At 42.5% G+C, this 25297-nt stretch overlaps 1 protein-coding gene across 1 annotated transcript; it reads right to left on the bottom strand.

Moving 5' to 3' along the window:
* Positions 1-1645: 1645 nt before the first annotated feature.
* Positions 1646-24763, bottom strand: gabra1 (gamma-aminobutyric acid type A receptor subunit alpha1; the record flags this gene model as incomplete). The annotated part of the gene is made up of 9 exons (XM_083987334.1): positions 24666-24763; positions 20474-20586; positions 19336-19403; positions 17593-17813; positions 16455-16537; positions 15060-15203; positions 14062-14214; positions 2594-2796; positions 1646-1972 (listed from the first exon to the last, which is right to left on the bottom strand). Exons 1-9 carry the CDS (start codon positions 24743-24745, stop codon positions 1646-1648), a joined length of 1392 nt encoding a protein of 463 aa, XP_083843460.1. The 5' UTR covers positions 24746-24763.
* Positions 24764-25297: the final 534 nt, after the last annotated feature.

Raw genomic sequence — 25297 nt, 5'->3', positions numbered from 1 at the left:
TGAAAGGAGAATGAGGGGTTTGGGACGGGGGGGGGGGGGGGGGGGGGGGGGGGGGGGACGGGGGAGGGGAGGAGGGGGTGGGGAGGGGGGGCCTATGGCGAACCTATGGGGTCCGGGGACACAGTGGGATGGAAAATACAGACGCGCCATCAATCAACAAAGTAAGAGCCATCACAGCTTCAACTCTGAAGTTGGAAAAGGCACATTTCCTCCGTCTCATTGTGCCCCCCCCCCCCATTCCCCCCAACCCCCCACCCCCACCCCCTCTGTACGTGATGCTAACTTTGCTATCAATGGCGTTTTTTTGGCAAACGAGGCCCCGTCATGAATAATCAAAAGCTCCAAAAATAAATAAAAAAAACAAAAAAATACGTAAAATAAAAGTGTTTTTATTCTAAATGTAAAAATGCACTCCAGGATTTGAAATGATGTGTTTTTTTTTGTTCGTTTGTCTGTTTTTGTTTTTTTTACATTCTTACTCAATAACTAGTCAATCTCATTTTTACACTGTTGTTGATGTTGTTGATGTTGTTGCTGTTGTTGCCGTCAGTTCAGTGTGTACACAAACACACAGTTAAACGATATTTTTTACTTTGTTGTGAAAGCAGCTTTGAATGGAACGCTAACTTGGTGAGAAACAGTCACTTAAGCGTGAATTAGACCAGTATATATATATATTTTTGTATCTATATATATATATACTCTTTGTAGAAAGTATCATAAACAAGAACGAATAAAAATAAAAAGTTTACTTTTCCATGTTTTCAATAAACATACCCTTTAGTTACATTTTGCAAAGCTTAAACATAATATTGACATCTCTAACACTTGATAATATTTACAACGCTGTGAAAGGAAATTAATATTTTCAATGCTGAGCACAGAGATGATTCTTGGATTCTTGTATATTTTTTTGACCCCTAAATAAACGGTGTGTCCACTGAGACATGTTTTATTGCTATTGCAGAAACTCTAACATATTTTTTTTGAATAATGACATAATTAATCTCATAAAACATCTACTGAGAATGGAAGATATTTTGACAGAGACTGAGCGTTTAGCATTTTGCTGCTGATATCAAATGAACTAAGCCATCAGTCAATGTTGATCTGTTTTTCAAAGAAATAAACAGAAACGATAAGATGTCTCGCCCATGCATATACACAAGTGCCTTTTTTTTTTTTTTTTTACCGTGTCCGTGATATCATGTTCAAATCAAATCAAATCAAATGAAAATTGAAAAAATAAATAAATTAACAAAAACAAATAAATAAGAACAAGAAAACAAACATACAAACAAAAGCCCCTTAACAATGTTGGGCTATGTGCAGTTGTAGAATAGCATTCTCTTGGCTATATATTTATATTAGCATTTTCTTAGTAGCATCATCCCAGACCTAAACAACACCCTTTCAAAAGTCTGTATTGTTATCGTTCTTTTTTTCCTCTATTTAGTTTTTTCAAAATCTTCAAAATTTAGGTAAACATAGAAGCAATGCAACAACTGGGAGTTCAAACGAGCATGGACACCATGTCTGTCTGAAAATAAACACCTTTTTTCTCTTTTTTTTCTGAGGAGGAGAAATAAGAAAGAAAAATGAAATAATTACAGGTCATAATAAGTTAAAAGGAATGAAACATGGATTAGTGTGGATTATTGCCCATTCCCTGCAGTTTGGGCTTCTTATTCAAGTAGGTTGCCCAGTAGACCAGGTTAAAGGTTCCAAAGAGCAGAGGGAAGGCTATTCTGGCAATCCTGTCTATCTTGCTCACACTGTTAAAGGTTTTCTTGGCCTCTGGAGGTTTGGGCTTGGGCTCCTCCTTGGGTTCGGTGGGGGGTGGTGGTGCGCTTTTGGCAATCGTGGCCAATCCAGGGTCCCTGGCAATATTGGGGGCGAAGGCCGTAGCAGTGGCAGCTGGGTAGGCTGTGGTGTTGTTCTTCTTGAGCAGGGACTCCTTCTTCTTCTTTTGCTGATTTTGAAAAAAAAAAAAAAAAAAAAGGATAAAGAGTTCAGATTACAGGCTCTGACTGTGACATACGTTATTTTACACAATGCTGGTGTGAATGGGAATGTGAATGTGTCGTTCAGCAGCAGCAGCAGCAGCAGCCTGCTTAGAAACTTGAATCTCTCACATCTACACCTTTTGCAAACAGAAGCATTATAAAGTCGGCGGTGTGAGAATGAACACTGAGCTCTATTTATTTCCAAAACAGCTGCAGATCACAGAGGAGTGTGCTGCTAACTGCAGCAGAGACAAGTGAAGCGGAAAGCACAAGATGAACACTAAACTATTAATGTTCATGTCATGTTACTCAAATTGCATTTTCTATGAGATGAGCTGGCGACAACAACTAATGTTCCTGCCTGGTCCTGCTCCTGTAGCTGTTAAGTGCAAACTCCCAGTGCAAAATGAATAATATTTTGTCGTGTACATGACTTTTAAATGTTATTTTCTGGTTTCTGATCTGACTTAGAAGAGTCTTTGGATTTTCTGGAAAACATAAATTTGCCTAACAAGCCATATTATGCTACAACATTTTCTATTTTTATGTAGGTAAAGCAACTGTAAATAAAGGAGGGGCTCAAATACCTTCTCTGGTACCACACTCTTTCCATCCCAGGCGTAACCCCTCTTGGTGAAGTAGTTGACTGTAGCGAACTCAATGAGGGCCGAGAAGACGAACGCGTAGCAGACGGCGATGAACCAATCCATGGCTGTGGCGTAGGCCACTTTAGGCAGAGAGTTCCTGGCGCTGATACTGAGTGTGGTCATGGTCAGGACAGTGGTCACTCCTGTAGGGAGACACACAGGCAACATCAGTATAGAATATAAAACCATATAGTTGATATCGTTACATTTGAGTGTATGAAAGGAAGACACGAGATTTAATAGAGTAATCTGAAACCCACTATAAAATAATCCATCCATGAAGATTTTCTCGAGTCATGCTGAATGAAAGTGAAGTTAATTATTGTTTAATATTTGGTGCATTTTGAGATGTTTTCTACAGTGCAGCATAGTTTGGGGGCGTCATAATGCGGACGTCAAGTTTTTTTGGTGTTCATAAATCAATTGAATCCTGTTAATCTATAGGAGCAGATGCAGTGTTGCAGCCTGAGCTTTTAATAGACTCAGAGAGGTGGAGATGTTCAGGGCTGCAGCTGAAAGATGCAGCTGGCCTCACAGATACTGCTGCTGATTAATGGCTGCAGAAAACAGGGTTTCTCTCCAAATCTGACCAGTGTTAAGTAAAACATAATTCCTGCTTTTGTCCTCGCGTAAGGAGCAAATGTCACCCTTGGAAAATTAAATCACCAAACTCGAACGCTAGCTGCCGAAGCTGAGACTCTGCACAGAGAAGGAAGGAGAGGAACTGGGTCAGAGCGAGCGTATCAAACGACGTGGTGCTCATCACAGAACAGGCTGCTGCAGATGTTTACACACCAAACAACATCAGCCCAAGGAGCAAACAGTCCACCCGTTGTGGTGGAGGGAGGTGAAGAACAGCTGGCTTCAACGGGAAACTATAAAATATGCAGAGAGGACCCTCCCACACACATGTGGAGGAGAGATGTGTCTGTACAACCTCACATGTTCATGATACACACACATAACACACTGTCGCAGAAGTGAGATCTGATTCACCTCTTTAAAATCCTCAATCTTCTGAACTTTGAACCGTCCAGTCAGAAACTTAAAAAAAAAACGAGATTATAATTTGACAACTGAGGTCACTCTATAAATATAGTATAAGGGGGCAGTGTATAGTATGTGCAGTGGCTCATTTGCAGTTTACGGGGTCATAGTTTGTCCTTTTAAGCAGTTTCACATCTGTTCAGTCAGAACTAGTGAGGATCCATTTATTTCCACTGTTTCTCTTTGATAATGTAATTTACTTATGTTCAATTAATTGAGTTTATGACAATTTAGACATTTCTCTACTTGATAGTTCCTTAATTTTGGAGTTTGTTTGAGGCAGCGACTCTTAAGCGAGACTTAACAAAGCAGATATTAATTTTTCCCTTCCCTTTGTGATCTATAAACCATTGCATTTAAAATACACATCTACAATAGCGTCATCATCAAATCATCAACAAGATTACTATTGAGTCAAGAGGATAGGAGATTGAATGTGCATTGTATTCTACTGTAAAGTGTTCCTGCTATTGTGTCCCTGAGATGTTACAGTTTCCTTTCAGTATTATGAATTCTCCTTCCATCTCAGTTCTGGTGAAGTGTTAACAGATGAATCACGGACTCCTCATCCTCCCACTCTCTTTTCACATGGTTTTGGCACCGCTGACTCTGGTGCTGTGACATGAAGCATAAAGGACGATTATTATGTTCTCATTAGTCAGAGCTATATAAATGATTTGTCATTAGCCATAACCGAACCAGACACCTCTGATGGATGATTTACTGGATCTGTGTAGTAGGTACACAGGCTGCGTGGTCATACATTTCTGCTGTTCATTACGGCTCCGCAGGGAGTAACAAATAAGTAGGTCAGAGTTATTTATTCTGAAGTAATGTATAGCTGTAATCTGCATTGCTTCAATAAAACACGAACCCAGATAGATGGTTGGTTTAACTCAATTAAAAAGGACACACAAGTAATCAGCGGGAACACCTGCTTCGTCACCGTCAAAACACTTGGCACCGACACGACGTTAACAAACGGAAAAAAAAACGAACGACTGCTTCACATGAAAGTGTCACACTCACATCCCAACAACACAACACATAAGAAGAATAAAAAAGAAGCCACTGTCAGAGACGGAGATACAAAACACAGCAGCCATTTGTAAGCGACAGTAAGTGTATTAATGCTGTTGTGCGATGCCATAAAAGCCACATGACCATGTTCTGCACCTCACCCACTGCTAAGTAGGGCATTGAGCGGTTTGTTGATGCATTGTTACGGGGATGCATGGCAGCAGGAGATATGAAAATATTAAGTGATGCTTAGTCAAGTATTCATACCAGATTTTCATATACAGTACAGCTCATTTGTACCGGCGAAATAAAGCTGTGAGGAAAAGTGTGTTGCTTTACATTTGTTTTCCTCTAAGGATTGAAAAAACACACACATCCAATACAAAAAAAAGAAAAAAAAAGAAATCTATGACAAGTGAACAGTTGATTGATCTTTAGGTTAGAGAACAGGGTCTGGAGACTTCCAGTGGAGCCCAACATCAACATCAACATCTCGCTGCTTATGAGGCAGGAGCCAAAACACTCTGCGTTGGAGAACGGCCAGCGTAAAGTGGCTTTGCCAGCGACCGTGTGTTGTTATGGCCTCAGCAGGTGCCGGAGCGCTAAATGGCGACACCTCACATTCATTGCCACGGTGCTGAGAGCTACGGAGGCGACATGGACATGGAGGGGGACCAGGGACGTGAATTAAGCATTCAAAAGGGACAACTGTGACGGAGAAGAACTAGATAACATAAATACGTGTGAGCAGGCATATGGTCCACGTGGGATGCATCAGTAGGAAGAAGATAAAAGAGGGTGAGGTGAGGGAGCGTGGATGGACGGACGGAGGGACGGGCGTGCGGCAGCAGTGTGGTGTCGATCTGTCAGGTATTTTGTTCGCCAGTAAATTAGTTAATTTTGTGGAGGAGGATGAAGGCAGCACCACTGGGTATTACACAAGTCCTCACAAAAGGCGCCCCGGTGCTTGGAATCATATACACTTTGCAGCGTTTGACAAGCTCCGTTGTCATGGAAACAAGTCTTCCAACTCCTCCAGCGTCTTAATACCACAAGAGAAACAGAACGAAAAAAAAAAGAAGGGCCTTTCTAAAAAAAAAAAAAAAAAGAAGAAGAAAAAATCTCACTAAGTGTTGGTTTGCTTTGTTGTGTGCATTTGTGGTTGGTGTGTGCATGTATCTACCTATGTGTGTGTTAACAAGGAGGTCAGCTCAGACGACCCTCTCCCTCCCCTCCCCCCTTTGTGTCTGCTCTGCTCGGTGACGGTTCTACTTAAGGATCATTTAGAAACAGTGGAAAGTTGACTCATTAAAACACGACTCCAGAGCTGGTTTTAAACGACTCCATTTGACATGTTGTAACTAATAGACTGGAGGCTTTGAAGGCTGTTAATGAACAAAGTCACTGATCTGGAAACTTCTAACTGGATTAATAGTGGAGTAACTCAATTCTGGAGAGTCCCTTCCACTCAATTTAGCTCAGTGTGCACAAGCAGTGACACTTGATTTATATGATACATATCTTCTAACAAGATTTTTTGCCTCTGTTTGCAGACTCACTTGCAAATACACACATACAGTAAAAAAACAAAACAAAACAAAACAAGTCAGAATAGAGAGTGATGGTGTGAGGAAACTAATTTGGAGGCTTTGGTGATGAACGACAAGGTGAAGCCGACAAGTTTTCAAGGTGGTGTGGTGATGGTTGCTGCCTCGGGGGAAGGAGGGGGTTTGATGTGACAGCGTGTAGGTAAACAGTCCAAATGTGCAGTTTTGGATAGAAAAATATTTCACTTTTTTAATAGGTTTCCGACCCAATAAGTTAAAACTTATAGAATTTGATTTACTGTCTATCAGGGTAATCACTCTCTGCCTCTCTGGGCCGACAGATTAGAAAATAAATTGCTCCAGACGCAGCTAAAGATAAAATAAGAGCCTCTTTCTCCTCAACTTTATTTTTACCCTTTAAGGTCAAACAATATTTCAGCATTAGGTGCAAAGTCATTCCTTATCGTTATTATGAATATATATTATTGATCTTCCTGATGATGTATAGTTTGCAACGGTTGGTTTCTGACTGACGTCCCCCCCTTCTGCTAATCTGACCAAATCTCAATCCAGAGAGTAAAAAATGTAAAATGTACAGCTCAGCCTCTGGATCGCAGCCAAACCGCAGACAAATGTTGGTGATGGAGAGAGAGGGAGAGAAAGAGAGAGGGGGGGCCTACAGGAAAAATGGCTGTGCTGTCCCTCTCTCTCCCTCTCTCTCCCTCTCTCTCCCTCTCTCTCCCTCTCCTCTCACGCTCTCTGGTTCCAGACAGAAATTTGCCTCTGACAATGTTTTGACTGAGTAGGCAACCAATAAAACATGACAATCAAAATGTGGGACGAGGTCAAAAGTACATTGTGAAGTGGGACGCTCGCTCGCTCGCCCGCTCAAAGAATACATCCTCTCTTTTTTTATGTGTGACTTACATCCTGTAGCAGGGCTGAGCGTTAAAGATGGCCTTGCTGTCAATGAGCTGCTTTTTATGAACTGTTACGTGGTACTACGCATCATCACACCTGAGCAAGGACACTGCAGATAATGCACATCTGCTAAAGATGCAAATCCTCAGCTGAAGCTTTTAAAAGACCCTCCAGACTTTTTTTTCCTTTCTTTTTCTGAATCAACTGTTTCTCTAAATGTGGTGCACACTGCAGATTTTTAATTAACCTTTGACTGCACCACATATTAGGGGAGGTTTGAGATACATACATACATATATTGAGTGTCAGCATGTTCCATGTCGAGTTTATCATGCGTCTCTTTCAAACCTTCAACCATTTCCTCTGTGCCGCCTAAAGCTATAAAACATTAGATTTAGTGAAATATTCTCAGTGTGAACATTTACTATCAATGCTGAACTGTCTAAAGTCTAAAACAACACTGATGCAAATGAATTGTAATTTTAAAAGAAAGGCTCCCCCAGCTTCTACATATCATTTTTAGTATTTGTGCCATTAAATGATAGTGCTGGTGATCAGATGGGTTTTATAACAATAATACATTTGTGTTGCTTCCCCCCTAAAGACTGTTGATGAATGAGAAGCAGAGTTGTTCAGGGAATTGTCAAACAACTTTCTGTTTTCCCCTCAACCAGTCCCAGGAGTGAAGCTGCTGTCTTTGTTGGATGTCTATCAACATCTCCACTGTGCTCAAGCTGCTCATTTATTCATGCTTTATCAATAACTGAAGCCTCAGAGGAGAGAGAGAGAGAGAGAGAGAGAGAGAGAGAGAGAGAGAGAGAGAGAGAGAGAGAGAGAGAGAGAGAGAGAGAGAGAGAGAGAGAGAGAGAGAGAGAGAGATGGAGGGTGGGGTCGGACACACATCACCTTCAGCATCACTACGTCACCTTTGATTTACATAAATAGAAAAAAACAAATTGACACGTTGATTGACAGGTGAATTAAATGGCTGTGCTGGCACCACAGCTGTGATGGCACACACACACACACACACACACCAAACACACACACACACACACACAGTACATGGCAGCACTGCCTACAGTGTTGTCAGCTAGTAATCATGAATTTATGAGCACCCACTGGCAAACAAAACGCATGTGCACATGTAGCAAAGAAACACAGTCACTGACTCATACACATGCTCCACATTTGTGAACATACACAAACAAACCCCAGTGCATACAGGCCCAAACACACACACAAACACACACACACACTAGGTGTTATTCCTTAATGAGCAGATACATTAAACAGCATCATGGGAGAACCAATAAATACCCAGCCAATCGCTCTTAAAGAGGAGAGAGGGAAGTGAGCTAATCTTCTGAGCACTGCTGTCCCTGTCAGCTTAGAGACAGAGAGAGGAGGGTGGGGGGTGGGGAGAGTGGGAGGCAGTAGAGAGAGAGAGAGAGAGAGCGAGCACCATATCAGCACCATCACTGCCTGTTTCCTTTTGCTTTTCATTTGGACTGCAAATAAATAAATTGCCAACAGTTTTCCACTACGCCGAACTAGCTATAAACTAATCAGCCTCTTAATCGGCACAATGATAAATAAGATAACTCTACCCACTGCTGTGTTTTCAAATTGCCTATTCATCTACAGGGCAGGCTTTAGGAAAGAGATTTAGTGCAGGGGCTGTGCTTCATAGTCACATAATGTAATTTAAACTGTTTTCAGTGCTGTATTTGTTCATGGTAATGGAGCTTCAGTGTCAGCTCCTGACGTCTGTGTTGGAAACATAAAGCCCGTCACATCTGTAGTAATAAGAAAACACCTGTAGTATCGCAGTGTGGGCGCGTTGTTGTGATGAAAACACAGAAACTAAGCTGTGAATAGGTTTTTGAATATCTAATTAATGATCATGGGAATGAGTGTTTCTGACAAATTATAAATAATTTCATTATTTATCAAAGAATTCTGTTTCATTATTTAGACTGACCATCAGACCACAAGCACTGAATGACAAGACGTTCGGTTTGGACTCTTAATTAATTCCCATTTGCCTTTGTATTGTATGTGAAGCATTGTGCTGGATGTTTATTTAGTTTTCCAGGCAGACTTTAATGAGAAACAGAAGAAACCAGCACTTGTTTGGTTACCATTTTGCCTGTGAGGTTTATTAAACCTTTTTTTTTTTTGTGTGCACAGTAAGTGGTAAAAATCCAGCAATGCAGTGTCTGGTGTATGTGTGTCAGCCTGTAGGATAATGTGGCTGCATTCAATTTGAGCTCTGCTGTGTTGGAAATGTCGAGGTGAGTTTTAGGGAGTGAAAGGTCTCTGAAACTACAGTGCTGTTTGTGTATCTGCCAAACCATCAGCTGCCTGACATCACTGATGTCAATGATGTCACTGAATGTCCAGAGCACGATTTACAAGTGCAGCAAATCATCCGAAAACACAGTGATATAAAGTCCACAATCAGGACGAATGGAAGCAGCTGTGCAGAGTGATGGTGAACATAAACCATAAACCTCTATCTCACATGGACATGCCACACATTAGTTCTGCGTTTACTCTGACTGCTGCCTGGTAGCTTGTTATTTAGGCTGCATCTTTGCACATGAGTCATCAAAATGAAGACATCCTGCATATATAAGCAATGTAAGAGCTTCTGTGACAAGACGGCTCAGTGTAGCCTTTCATCCTAATGGTGCCAGACACATGTACAATGGTTTGATATACCACATAAATCTTTGACGTAGATGATAGTTCAAGGATTAAGATGGCAATGAAAGATCCTGATTGTCTGCTGTGTCTTTTTTAATGATTCATTTACACTGGTATTGACATCGTAACCTCTCTGAAGAACAGGCTCATTCATCTGCCGTCTCAGATGATGCATATTAATCACATGAATGACCTACCTAGTATACTGGGAAGTTGCAGCATCGCAAAGCACATGTGGTTATTCAACTGTGTGTGTGTGTGTGTGTGTGTGTGTGTGTGTGTGTGTGTGTGTGTGTGTGTGTGTGTGTGTGTGTGCGCGTGCGTGCGTGCACATGTAATCTTGTGAAGCAGAACCAGAAATGATAGCATGAGGGACACACACATGCCCTAGATAGTTGTTTGAACCTAATCTAGGCCATCCTCATTTCCCCTCGACACGTGACAAGCACCGCAGGTAGCAAGCTGTGGTATACACACACACACACATACACATAGCGCATACACATAAGGAGACACTCACAGCTCACACAAACCAACACCAAAACATTGCAGGAAGAGTAGAAAAAACCTGTTGGAGACTGCAGAGCTGCAAAATCTGGTGCCTGTGTAATGTTTGAGGGAAAGCTCTTTAAGTGGTGGGCCAGAGGAGACACTGACATCCATAGGAAGAATGAGAGGAGAGAGAGAGATGGGGAGATAGATAGATAGATAGCCGGAAAGAGAGAGAGAGAGAGAGAGAGAGAGAGAGAGAGAGAGAGAGAGAGAGAGAGAGAGAGAGAGAGAGAGAGAGAGAGAGAGGAAAAAGAAGAAAGAGTAGGGTGAGGTAACTCAAGGACATTCAGCCTGCTGCTGTGCTGTGCTGCTACTGAGCATGCTGCAGACTAGCAAAAGCTTTCCTTTTGGGCGGTATTATGTAAGACCTCAGTGTGACAGACAGACAGATACACACCAGACACACACTCACACTCACACACAGAGGGATTCATGTACGCATGCCCAGACACATGCACACGACACACACACACAGTGACAAACACATCACACACACAGGCAGGCAGGCAGGCACAAACACACTTGTAGACACACACATATTCAGAGCACGTAAATCTCAATTCACACTGAGCCCTGCGCCTGAAATTCCACTGCAGCCAAACACAAATGATTAAAGCTCCTGTTCACTTCGTCAGTGCAGCGAATGAACAACATGGACTAAAATAAAATGGAAAAAATATTGTACAATAAAGTTTGGACTGAATGTGTGAAACAAATGAATATCCTTTGAAGGAATATTTTGACATTTTTGGCAAATAAGCTTCTTAGCTTTCTTGCCAAGACTTAGACAAGCAGATCTATAGCCCTCTGTCATCGCTGTGAGGTTGCCCAGCAACCGGCAGAAAAGTCCAAAGCCCAAGAAAGTTTAAAAAGACATTTTTTGCAGCTTCTTGTCCTTTGTGAAAACATCACACAAACGAGATGCAGCATGTTAATTAGTAAGATGTAGAGGTGTTGGCAGCTTTGAACTCACTCTCTCCCACAGTTTCTAGTCCATAATGCTGTGTTAGTAATAATTAAATGAGGCTCCAGTTCTCATCTAAGAAAACATTCTTAAAATGTTGAACTATATGAATCTTTATCTTTGCCCACATCAGAGGATATTTCTACAGTGTCAAGTTAACACAACACTCTGCTTTTCTCTGTTACTCAAATCCTCAAACTCAGTACTCATCATGTATCATGAGGCGACGAACCCGATAACCCCGGCCTGTTCTTCAGAAGCAGCCTCCCCCACACTGAAGGCTTTTCTTGTGTAACCAAATTCAAATGTGTTGTTTGCAAATAAAACATTTTTACTGAACAGAAATCTTTTGGTCAGAGCAAAAATAAAGCTGCACTTCAGGGTCATTTTTCCACTGTCGCATCTGCTGAATCCAAAGCTAATTGTCCATTAAATGTCCGTTGCATATGGAGCCATTAATAGATGTGATAACACAACACTGATTCAACCGAACAGCTCCACACAAACTTCCCGTGGTATTCTTTAGTATTTGTTGTTTTGAATTTCCTGTTTACAGGCCACTGTCCCACGCTGGTGCACAGGAAATGATGCGTTTTACCTCACGACAGGAAGGGGAGGGGTGAGGAGGAGCAGTTATAGTCTCCTAGCAACAGGTAGAACCAATGCCGACAACATGAAGTAGCGCCCAAGACGTGAGCTGTGTCTCAATTCAAATACTTTCATGAGTATACACTGTCATGTAGTATACTATAGGTACACTATGTACTTACTTCTGTAGTGCGTGAATTTCGACAGTTAAATCGAAATCATTGTGCACTTACCAGAATTTACCAGAACGATCACCGTGCTTGCCAATATCAGTTTATTTTGGACCGCTATTGATGCCTGTCAACACATCTACCGGCTTGTTGTGTTTGTGATTTCAATTAGCAAAAATGAACGCCTTATTTGTGCTTTTTTTGCTTGTCGAGGCCGCCTATTTGATGCAAGGTGGAGATTACGCTTCCACGTCAGCCGGCTCCACTTACTGGCGGAAAACATTGGCCTACCAGTATGTTGATTTACATATATGTATTGTATTCCACTACGTAGCCAAGATAGCGATCATTGAGGGTGGGAAGTGTCCATTGTTCCGTACTCAACTTTCTGACCGTTATGAGTGCACTGCATTTTGCCATACTCAGTCAGTGTGATTTACAAACCCAAAATAGTTAAGTGTAAGTACGGAAGTATTCAAATTGAGACACAGCAATGGTTCAGAAGCAGAATGTGCGACAAAGATTGTGCTGGGCAGCTCGGGCTTCTACGCCGTAAAGGACCAGGAAAGACTGTAGCATACAACAACATAGCGCCTAACCGGGGCAAGCTAGGAGGTGTCTGCAACGGGCTACGTGGTAATCCACAGAAGCTAACAGTGCCTAAACTCATGGTAGCAAACGTTCGCTCCCTCGTCAACAACATGGATTACATCAGACTATGAAGAGCTTCTCAATGTGGTACGAGGAGCTGATACTACATCAGACCGACAGAGTTAGCTTTGTTAGCCGGTAAGCTAATAGCTTTGCACTCTGGCTGTGTACACTAACAAATCATGGTGCCGGGACGCCGTGGTAGTTTCCACTCACTGCTCACCACACGTAGAGGAAATTACTGTGAAGTGCCGACCCTTTTGTTGACTCCACATGCTCCACTTTTATTCACCCCTTGGCTCACATATACCGGAAGAGAACAGGAATATTCACCACTTTTATTGTGTGTGTGCGTGTGTAGTATGTGACCACAGCTTCAGCCAACAGATGATTATCCTTCGCCTGCCAGTGCCGACATTCATGTACTGCCAGACATGGCGTGGAAGTGCCAGTTGTGTTTTTGTAATAATGCTGAATTGCTCGAGGGGTCGACAGAAGTTACGCACTATAGCTTTAAATAAATTTAAAAAATCAAATAGCTACTCTATGAGAACACCCTTTAATAACCATATCAATCAATATGCAATAATGTACGGTCATACCACCTCATTAATCATATAATCAGGGGTTAACCAGCCTTCAAATCACAATTTAAACATTTGAAACCCTGCTACATTTATTATAGGCTAAATTATATTATATAACACAACTTTTTTTTTCTGTTATTCAGGAGATGTGTTATTGCATCACTACAGGAAATAGAACAGCTATTGTGCGGTCACCTCATAATATCATATATAATTGTGGCATAATTATGGCATGAAGAGGCTGCATTTGTATTTGGTTCATTTAAAGGGAGTTTTTTTTCTCTCCCATTTTATTATATCCAAACAGAATTTTAAAGGAGCCCATTATGTTTAATGTCTCGCTCAGGACCACTGTGGTTGTCAGCAAGAGCCTGATCCTACAGTCAACCGCCAGTTTTAATAAAGAACTGACTTGTAAATTACAACCTTCATGAAGGTAGAATTCATTCATTGCAGGACTGTTGTATTAGAATAATTACTTTTGATTACATAATAAAATCCCACTTGAGTGTACCGTATATTCCACATCAATTTTCCAAGCACAGATTTGAGACCTTGTGGTGATGCATTCATTTCTCTACCTCTAGATGCTGAGAAGAGTAGAAGAATAAGAAGAAGAAGAGGCTGAAGTAGAAGGAAGACGACTCACCAAACACAGTCCTGGCAGGGACGGACTCTCTGTTGAGCCAGAAAGACACTTGGGAGAGGATGACGGTCATGATGCAGGGTAAATAAGTCTGGATCACAAAGTAACCGATTTTCCTCTTCAGGTGGAAGTGGGTTGTCATCACGACATATTCTCCTGTGGTCGGCAAACAAGTCAGAAAGTCAGAGTGAATTCATAGATAAATGTTACATCTTTAAAACATATACAGTTAGGGCATCTGTTCTACCTTCGCTTTTGGTGTGTTTTTTTTTCTTTTTCTAAATGGTTTGTTGTTTTTCGGCCTTTGGTTTTATTGTAGTTGAGATTTATTGGTGCAGTTATAAGCGTCATTTGTCAACAAACTCAATACCCAGACATGATCCATTTCATCAGAGCATCCAGGCTCAGTCTCAGAGGGAATATGACAGCCAGAGGAGCAGCACGGGGGTTTAATCTGACTATAACAATATGTTGATGTGGAGGTTTTCCTCTGCAACAAATAAAAATAGAGTAATAGAGTGATGCATTTTAGCATCAACATAGACATAGCTTATTCAATCATGCTTGGGATTTATACATATATATAATGTCCTGGGAAGTGGTTTCTGGTGAAGCTAAAGGTGCATTGGGGCAGATTAACAACGTTACTATGTGCCTGCAGCAAGCGTCACTGCAAACAGGTCACCCATTTTATACTGTCACTAATTTTTGCCAGTATCAATGGACCAAAAGGAGGAGGTGGAAAAAAAAGACATAATGGCCAGTAGGGAAATAATGAATCTGGGACATAGGCTGTCATTTGTATAGCAACAAACCAAGTACCAGTGATGTTGCAGATGAACTGATACAGTCAAAATGTGCAGTTTCAAACCATTCATTTGTATGTTGATGAATGATGGATGATAATGAGGATGTTTTACGTAACAGTGTTTATATCGAGCCCTTGAAAACATCCATTTATTTCACAGTTAAGTCTATAATTAAGATTGTGTGACGCCTACCTGTGCTGGACTGCACCACACCAGAATCCACACTCTGACCCATCAGATCATACTGGTTTAATCTGGAGCCGTCCTCTGCCACCACCACAGACTGGGCAGCCCCTCTGGTCCACACATACACCACTTCTGCTCGAGTGTAGGCATCTGGCGAGGAAGAACAGAGTGAAAAGTCATAAATTATTTTGCTGCTGGTTGTCTCTCGTCATGTTCTGCCTTCAAGGTTTGTATTTTTGGAGCTGCTCGGGATGCCAGGTAAAAAAAAAAAAAAAGAGAGAGAGAGAGAGTCAAATCTGGAATTAGGTCTTCCACTAAATTCCTTGAGTTGTGTTTGCCCTCGTCTCATTTTGTCTCATCTCGTCTTCTCACATCTTCTCTCATCCCAGTTCTACCTGTCTTGTCTCATTTGCCATTTAAGCATGTTATCCCTTTCTTTCACCTTGTTAGCAGCGCCTACTAGACTCATCTCTTCTCTTTAATCCCATCAATTTTTATTCCCCAGGTATATTGTTGTTTCTTGTCAAATATTTCCTCATTTGATCACGTGATGCGACGTGATGCCACATTGTGTCACTTCTAAGCTCATAAGAAAACAAACAAACAACATCACAACAGGACAACGTGACCTTAAAACAGCCAACTCAGTCTTTCCTTCCCTCCGGCCACCCAACCTGTCAAAGCTGCGGTGTTGCTCGACCACTGCAGAGGAAAAGGATGGCTCGACTGCAGACTGCAGCATAAGGAAGAGAGCTCATCACTGAAATATTTAGGGAGTGAGTTCAATTTAAAGGGGGGGTTGAGGCTCGGTCCTCTCACTCACGCTGTGCAGCTGTCTGAAGGATGGCACAGACACACGGTGACGTCTCTGTTTCGCATTTGCCGTGTTTTTCTGCTCTGGCTTTCTCTCACTCTCTCTCGCCTTTAGTGTTTCCCCCCCTCCCCTCCTTCTCCTCCCTCCCTTTCTCTATTCTCGTCTCCACCCTCCATCATTCTATCTCTTGTTATGTCTTCTCAAGGATGATGCAGAGTAGGGGTAGCTGTCAGCGGTGAGCAGCTGGTGTGATGCTCTGGAAATATTACAGAGAGCTGTGCCTTGGATAAACACAGGTCTGTGTGCTACATGGCTGCCAGGGTCTTGCAGGGCCTGGCAGGGTTGAATGAGGGGAGACCGGAGGGGCCGTGGAGGACAGGCCCTGTGGGAGAACAGCTGTTACCACACTGTCATTCCTTATCAGGGGCCGGTGCTGGGGTCGAGCTTCCAGTTGGATGAGGTAGTGACAGCGTGTCAGAGGCGCGTCTGTGTACAGCGTGTGTGTATGTGTGTGTGAGTGTGGTGTGTTCGTGAGCGTTTACGTCGTGCACGTATGTTGGATTGTGTTTGAGCGCAGAGCCACTTACAGCTGCCAAACTTGAGTGGACAAGCGTGGGCATCCATTGGGAAGTCTTCCAGGTGCATGGGGCATTCTGCTCTGACTGTGAGCCTGCAGAGAGTCACACAGGTGTGGAGAGTGCATCAGAAAAAAAGAAACAGCAGCGAGGGAAAAAAAAACACACAGCATGTAGAGATCCAGGAGACAAGCTAGAGGAAGCACAGTGAGCCACTGGGAACATGATGATGATGATGATGATGTAACATTATTTCCAGATTCAGTCCAACTCAAACGTGCAGCTACTTTTTTTGAAAACGCTCCGGTCCCCTCCACTGTGGGTTTCTATTTCCTGACAGCTTGGTGACAAACAGCATGTCAGGTCACCCGTGACACACTAATCTCCCATCCATCCCTCATCTCGCTCATCTGTGACAGCAATATGGGCTCCGCCGCTGCCCCCTCCCCCCTGCTAGTAAACATGCTAAAACAAATGCTTTACGATCGCAGGCATCTCACACTGGCGTCACTCTGTGGTGTGTGTGTCACAGTTTGTACTGTCTTTAAGGATCTTATTCACACACACACACACACACCCCACCCCCACCCTCCTCTGAACTCAGCTCAGATACTCGTACACCTTATCTTCCTGCTCACAGCCGTCACGTAGCATCCCCACTGTGATTAATCATGGTGGAATAAAACAGATTTTCCTTTAAGCACTACTATGGAAAAAATCACAAATTGTAATAAAGATGTACAATATGTGACACACAAGACTTATAAATGGAGCCATAATGCTTAAAGAACGATAAATAGTTTAACTAGATGGGAATAAAAGTATAAATCTACTGGTATTTACAGATAAACAAGTTAGTAGCAGTACACCTCAGAGAGGTTACCTATGATATGATTCTTCTGAGACAAAATGTATATTTTTAATTATCTCCATTCTTCACTTATTAATAATTTAGGTCCAGATAATATATATCCAATGTTCCCTTAGCCTCTCTTCCTCTTCAACAAATGCCGTGCGCTGGTATTAAAACGACACAAGGTCTCTGCCTCTCCTGTAAATTCAAAAAAACATTTTAATCTCCCACTGGCTCAGAAATCCTCCTGTTGTTGTTGCACCGGTGCAGCAGTGACGTGGTGCAGCAGCAGCCTACCTCATGGTGTACAGCAGCGTGCCCTCCTCTGTGATTCGCAGCAGCTTGTTGGGCATGGTCATGTTGTGGGCCACCGACTTCTTGCCGTTGTGGAAGAAGGTATCAGGCGTCCAGATCTTGCTGGCCATCAGGTTGTTGAGACGCAGCACGGCCATGGGGCCTTTGAACTTTAGTCTTTCGTCCTTCCAGCTCTGTCTGAAGAAGACATCAATGGTGTACTCCTACAGGTGGACGGTTGGAGGCAGAGAAAAATAAGTTAATAAAAGAAGAGAGGGGGTAAAGATTGAGAAGCAGATCTCCACCCTGCAGCAGTTTTCTACCTTTATCTCCTACATGGGGAAGATGCTGAGTAATCCAACCTTATTTTCTCTTCTCACCCTTTTTTTTTCTTCCTGGTGTCACTTTGACTTTCTTGGCCTAGTTTCCCTGCTGGTAACTGTCTCCTCATGTTAAAGGCTTTGGCATGGAGGATGCAGTGGATGGACGTGCATGGTTTTCTGGCTGGTATGTCCTCCATTGAATGGCTTCATTGTCAGAGTAGAGTAATTCTGCTCTTTCTTTTACATAGTAATACAGTATATGTGGTTGCATTCCCATTTTCTTGCATTTTAGTTCCAGTTTAATGTGCTATATGCAAATGAAAGACCATTTGGTATTTGGTCATTTGGCGTTGCATTGTTAGGTAAGTGCCAAAAATGGCTATTGTTAGCATTTATCTTTGGGGGAACTTCTTTGCTCAGTAATCTAAATTGCACCAGGCACAAAAAGGAAGAGCTGGACACGAAATTAGGAGGACATTTCATTGTGAAGGCAGCTTATGACTATAGCTGAGAGCAGATTTTAATGGTTCCACATGACTGCCCAGCAGAGTAAAGGGAGCCAGTAAAAATTACTGTGCAGCCTGTTTCTTTCTTTTCTTTTTTTTTGTTCTCATTCCCCCCTCTTTCCACTCAACCCGCGTAAGATAATTAGCTTGAGCTGAAACAGAGCTTCAAGGTAATGGAAGAGGATGGAGAAAGGCTGAGAGATAGAGAAAATGTTCCTCAGCTCTTCCTTCTGGCCTCGACGCAGCAGCAGCAGAACAGTCCTGACTCGCATGTCGGCCAGTGCAATTAACTGACATTATGTCAAGTGGAGTACACACACTTCACATGCGTCTAACAGGAGTCTATTTTTTATTTTTTTTGAAGTGGTAAAAGCGAGGCAGCGAGACATTTGGATGAGTTTAATTGGTTTCCGGTGCTCGGAGTAAAGATCAGATGCTCGCGTCAGAACAGCCTGCAGCTTTTTTCTCAGGTTTCATATTGAAAAACGAGGAAAATGTGATGTATTGAACCTCGATGTAAATGTTTCTTAGCTCTATATTTCCTTCGTAGAGATGGAACAGCCTGTGGATAGTTTTGAAGAAAATTATTCTCCTTATACGAGATGAGCAAACAAATATTTGACGCTGTCTCTTTCGAGAGTTTGTGGTAACACCGTATCTCAGTTTGCACATAAAAGTCACAAGCAGTTATATTTACAAGCACCGGTGGCATTTATGTAGAAGTGGGATCATGAACTGTGCACCAGAAAACACATTTCGCACATGTGACAGTTTTATTAACACATCAGTATTTAATGGAATGAGTCGAATTAAATAAATATTTTACAGCTTTGGAGACTCCTGTATCCTGAGCAGGGAGGTTAGAAGACAAGGGGTTGAGGGGTGGGAGTGACATTTACAGAGGCGAAGAGTCTTACCATGTCATGGTCCGAAACTGGCCCAATACTAGTCACGAAAATGTCAGTCTTGACTTCAGTTACACGCTCTGTTGAAGCAGGAAATTGCCAGAGTGAGTGACTATCAGTGGCATTCATTAGCACCTAACTACCCGTTAATGTAAAACCACCTGGCTATAGCATCCCATCCATTCAGCATTTTTAACACTTAGACACATCTACACACACACAAACACACACTCCAGAAATAAAAAATAAATAAAAAAATAAAATAAAATAAAAACACCACCATAAAAAAGTGACCCTAACTCATTTTGGATGTCGATAACCGTTTCTGCTGCTATTGGTTTCAGTGTCAGCTCCATCACCTGGACACTGGTTCAATCTCTTAATACATGTCGTGCATTGCTGTAATACTGAAAATATGCCACTCTGGCCCCATAACACTGATGGCCGAAATGGGCCCACTGGGGATTCATTTGGAAGGGCCAGCGCAGTGTGTGTGTGTGTGTGTGTGTGTGTGTGATAGAGAGGGTTCGTTCCTTGTGATTCTGAAACTGAAATATGACAGCATGATTTATGAATGATAGCCATCATAATCCATAATTTCTACCTCTGGGCTGGTGAACTTGTAGCAGGCCAGGTTTAATTCGCCTGTGTGTTTGATGCCTGCTGCATCACACTGCCTGATCCTCAGTGTCCTTCACACACCAGTTCTCACATTAACAGCCCCCCCACCCCACCCACCCCCTCTATCTTTTCACTTTTATTCTCCATTTCTTTCTCTTTATCTGTTTCTCTCATTTTCTATGTCTGCATTTGTCTCCTGGTCTCTCTGCCATTTTGTGTTCTCTTTCTAACAATGGACAGTTGACAGCAGAGATTTGTCGCCCACACATATATTACAACTAGTGGCTTCATAACAATGCACTGCTTCACAAAAACAGCAGGTGCAGAATGAATCTGTACATCTTCTCTTTTAACTAACTCACAAAAATCTGACACTTGAAGCAAACCTACTTCCATAAGTCTTTTGGATGGGCCTCTGTGGATGGTGTAAAGTCTTTTGCAGCACATTTGCATATTTATAAAATGAAAAAAAAAAATGAAACAGTCACCATGAGAGAGAAAAAACATTGAATGACTTGGGTTTACTGACCTCCTAGTCCTGGCCTGAGGCGATTGTCATAGCCATCCAGAAGGCTGTCTAAGATCTTGGTGAACACTGTAGTGTTATCTTTCTGTTCATCTGTCATGCCGTTCTGCCCAGAGCTGGCAAAGCAAAGGAGAAGATTTAAAGTCACAGCTAGAGTCCAAAGCCACAGTCAAAACTGCCAAAAGAGTAAGAAAAAAAAAACCTCTGAATATGAATCATATATCAAAGACCAGAAAAAAAAGAAGAAAGAAAGCAAAAAGTGGAGCTCCACTTTGTAGTTTGCAAGACATCTCAGTTGAAGAGCACGGGCTGCACAGAGTCATGAATCACGTCGTGAAAATGAAAATGCACAGGAGGAGTCTGTAAAATCTTGTATGACACCAACACACTTTGCTGTTGTTGTCAATTTACAGCTCACACTTTAGGTTTTAGGTCGTTTTGATACAAGACGAATAAAATAAGTGATCGTTCAGAGATGGATTGAAAGGGAAAATATCCCAGGAGACCAAGTTATGTCGTATTACCCTTTTGGGAAAAAAAAAATCTTTATTTTTATTTTGCATGTGTTAAAGTTACTCTCATCGTTGAGATATACGACTTTGAATGCAGAGGACGTGTGTGGGTACACACACACACAGACCCATGCATAGAAATAATCTCACAGAGATAGAATAGAGAAATCATGATACATTATTTATACCTTAATACGGTCTTTTAGACCACAAAGGCCTTGCTGAATGTGCTGTTTGAACAACATGAAACAAAATGCTTAGAGCAACGCCGGATTGTGAGAGCAGAGTTTGCAGCATCTCCATATATTAATATTTCAACACACTCATAATCAGGAATACAGCCCCTAATTATACTGTGTATCATAAAGGCAACATATGACAGGAGTGTTTAGAGAGTTTGTATGTGTGCATGTGTGTGTTTGCATACCTCAGTCAGTGCACAGTGTACTTTAAGCTTAGGGTCTGTGCACATAAACAGGCCTGTATACATATTCATGCATATGATTGCATATGTGATAATGCTGATAATACCCAGATGAAAGTCTTAACAATACATTGTGTGCTGCTCAGCAATTATCCTTTCGCCCATTTTTTTCTTCTTTCTTTTTTACAGCCAATAGCGTTTGGCTTGATTTCACGCTAAATAAACAGCAAGTGTTTGGAAACAAGCTCTGCAAGCTGAATGGCTCCAAGGAGAGGGAGAGGTCATCAAGATTAGTTAGCAGGGACCTGGAACGGGACTGAAGGAAAAGAAGGAGGGATGGCAGGCGGAGGGGAGGGGTGGGGTGGGGTGGGTTGGAGTGGGTGGCGTCTGGAGAAACATGCAAGAAAAGCTAGAAAGAGAAGACAAAGAAGAGAGAGAAAAAAGATGGAGATAACAGAGATGAAGGAGGGGGAGATAAAAGGCAGAAAAGCGAGGTTGAGGAAAGTGGAGGATGCTGTTAAGTGAAACTGGGGGAGCTGCAGCTCACATCCACAAACTATGGGACTATCTTTCAATGTGAACTGCTAAACATGTGGCTCTCTAAATAAAGCTGCTCCATCCACGTCACTGATAGATTTGTATAAAAGGGTTAATGCACATCTCTCTGCCTCCAATTTCTCTTAATTCACAAGTCTCTATCTATCTGCCACTGGAAAAAAAAAGCAATGCTGCACAGACTGTGATGAGCAATTTAGTTTTCCGTCAGTCTCGGAGGTAACAGCTTTGGAAATACTCAAATACAAAACTATAATTAATCTGTTTTGTTCAGGTCTGGGACGTCAATTATATATAAACACAGGAAACAAAATTGCTTCCATGGGATGTCAGCTGAGCCTTAAAATAAAGCACAATTTTCTTTTCACGTGCATTTTGGCTTTGCCAAGCCACGAAATCACAGCAAGGCACTGAAACAGATTCTGGTCTGGCCCGAGGGTTACAGTCATCTTGTTATGGCCTCCACCAACACAGAACACAAGCCAACTCGTCTCCAAGCTCTTGCAAGTTCACCAATAATTAAAAGAAACACAAGGAGGAAAAAAATCCACCCTAACAAGTCATTAGTGCAAATAATGATGGAAAATTTTGGCTCAGTTTTTGTCCTTGTATTTTAATGATACTGTTTTATTTCACCTCAAATCAAGATACTGAAGATTCATTTTTAAATACAGGATTGAATTGGATAATATAGCACATATCATTTTTTAACATAACAGTATATATGGGGGATGTGGGTGGTGGCGGGGGGTGGGGGGTGGGGGGGTTAGGGGTGGATGCCCCAGAAAAGAGAAGAAAATGGAGAGGGGAAAGGTGCTGTGGAAGAATACACATGTTTATCAGCCAGAGGCCACTTACTCATAAAACATTGTACACCATCCCCATCTACAGGTCATCTGAACAGCAACAGTGCCGTTCACACTCACTCTGCCAACGTCTCCCTCTCTCATTCTCTGCCTCCCTCTCCCTCTCTCTCTCTCTCTCTCTCTCCCGTCTTTCGGATATCTAATTATAAGGCAATTTCTCTCATTGGCAACATACTGTAGCAGTGTGCTTGGTCCTCCTGATTACCGTGTCTTGTTGAAATCCCCTAAGGTGTGTATGGAACAATACGTGTGTGTGATTCCCCATTTGACTTCAAGAAGGGAAACTGGATTATACAGTAAATCTTTGGGTGATAATTGCTTTGCACTTTGCGGTGACAGTTCCTCAGTGAAGTAATCAGTACTTTTTTTTTTTTTTACATTTTCTGTGATGTGCTCAACGTGCGACACATCACACTCTGTAAATCAGACCCTCCATTTGCCACTCAGTACATCTCAAACCTGAGCTACAACTGCAATTAATCAATTTGATCCAATCAGTGTGCAATCATGACACAGCGCAGTGCATCATAAATTTAAAATGGGGCACGTTCCATCTGTGTGTGTGTGTGTGTGTGTGTGAGTGCCCACGGCGCGTTGACTGAAACATGCACCGTGCACTGTATGGATGTGTGTTTCTGTGGCGTAGCTGTTGTCACCGAGAGAGAGAAGCAAGCTGGACCATCTCAAGACATCGCCACTGAGGACAACTGTCTGTGACAGTTCCACTGAATTATTCAACCGTGCAGAAAAGCCCGATCGCCCAGGTCTCTCCAGGATTCTCCACGAGAACCACAGTGGGACCGGCTCAGATGAACAGGATTCTGCTTCTGTGCTGTTGTTGTTGTTCTACTTGTAATTGTGGATGTTTTGACCGGCCTGCATGTTTATGCAATCCGAGGAGTGGAGTCAGGTTGTGATGTTGTGAGGTATGCTGCACGTTAATGGCTGCCGAATATTTGAATCATGTTGGGATTAATGCAGTTGCAGCTCACATGGCAGTGGATCTGATTGCTGTCATTTCGCATCCAATCATCCACCTTCTTCCTCTCTCCGTTCCCCTGCCTCTGCTGTGGTGTCATCTGACACATCGGTGTTGACATTGAGAACTGTGTCTGTACATCGACCCCAGCATCCCCGCAGCCACTGTCAAAAAAACGTGCACAAATCTGTGCCAAATATCACGGTGCAACACACATCGTCTACTGTACATAGCCCAGGACCGAGAACTGAGACCACGAGAGTGGAGATGTTGTCCCACAAGGCTAGTGAACCAAAAGAGTCTAACACTATGATAATGTGGATGGTGTCTATTTTGGCTCTTCATCTCCTCTCCCTCTGCATTGCACTTCTTATTACCGCTACGCAATTATAGGCATGGAGGTGTCCTGTGGGGATGCCCCAGTTACAACCACACTGAATCTGCTCTGGAAGAGTGTAACCCAGTAAACCAAGGAATCGGCTGAAGACTGAATATCATCTCTGCAGTTGTCCCACTGGATGCCTCTTTGGCTGGCTGACCGACTGATTCTACTAACATATGTTTTAACCAGCTGACCATTTGGCAAAGCACTGACACCAGCGTTTGAAGACAACTGTCCTCCTCCAGCACACTGCATTTAATATATTTGCCCAATGCAGTGTGTGTGTGGTCTTCACATGTTGTCCCCAAATGTCACCAAAGCCTAATTACACATGTCCCAACGAGACCTTGATCTCTGCAAGCATCCAGCAGACCTCAGACTCTCCATAAGGCGCCAAACCCAGACTACATACATTTATAATCATACAAGGTTAACAAACAGGTACATGTGCATTTGTGAATTGAAGTTTGTTCTTACCTTTTCCCACCCAGTACGCTGTTGGCGACAAGCAAGCACGCTCCCAGACACAGGAAGGCCGTCCTGCTCCGTCCACCCATAGTTGCAATATGAGGACCTTTCACTGCTGGAGGTCAAAGAGAGAGAGAGAGAGAGAGGGTGAGCATCATGGCACCAAGTCATATGATCCAGTGATCAACCATTAGCCCAACATTTCATCACAACAAGTGTCAATAAACATGTAGACGTGTTAAAAACCACAACATCCAGCATGGGATGGGGGTGGGGGGGTGAGGTTGGGGGTCCAGGCTCTAATGGGAGACCTGCTTCATTTGGTCCTGGCTGTTAACGTTTCTCACAGATTCACTGACAGCACATGAATCAAACCAAATGGCCTTGCCTCATGCATTGGGCCATCACATGCCACTTGACACACGCCTATATACCCTCAAAGATTTTACATCATCACTTTAAATTAGCTGTCACGTTGACAGAGACATATTTTACACCCTTAACTGTGCAGAGAGAAAAAAGGGAAGGGGAGGGGAGGGGGGGGCGAATTTAAATAGGTCCTCAGCGTTTGGATGACGAGAAAGAGCCAGTGTAAATACGACTTTCATAACTGACACTCAGTATACACAGGCATATGGTAT

Source organism: Trachurus trachurus (genome assembly GCF_905171665.1).
Source record: "Trachurus trachurus genome assembly, chromosome: 14".
Classification (NCBI taxonomy): Eukaryota; Metazoa; Chordata; class Actinopteri; order Carangiformes; family Carangidae; genus Trachurus; species Trachurus trachurus.
Note: the sequence above shows the minus strand (reverse complement) of the source record. Positions and strands in the feature narration are given on the sequence as shown.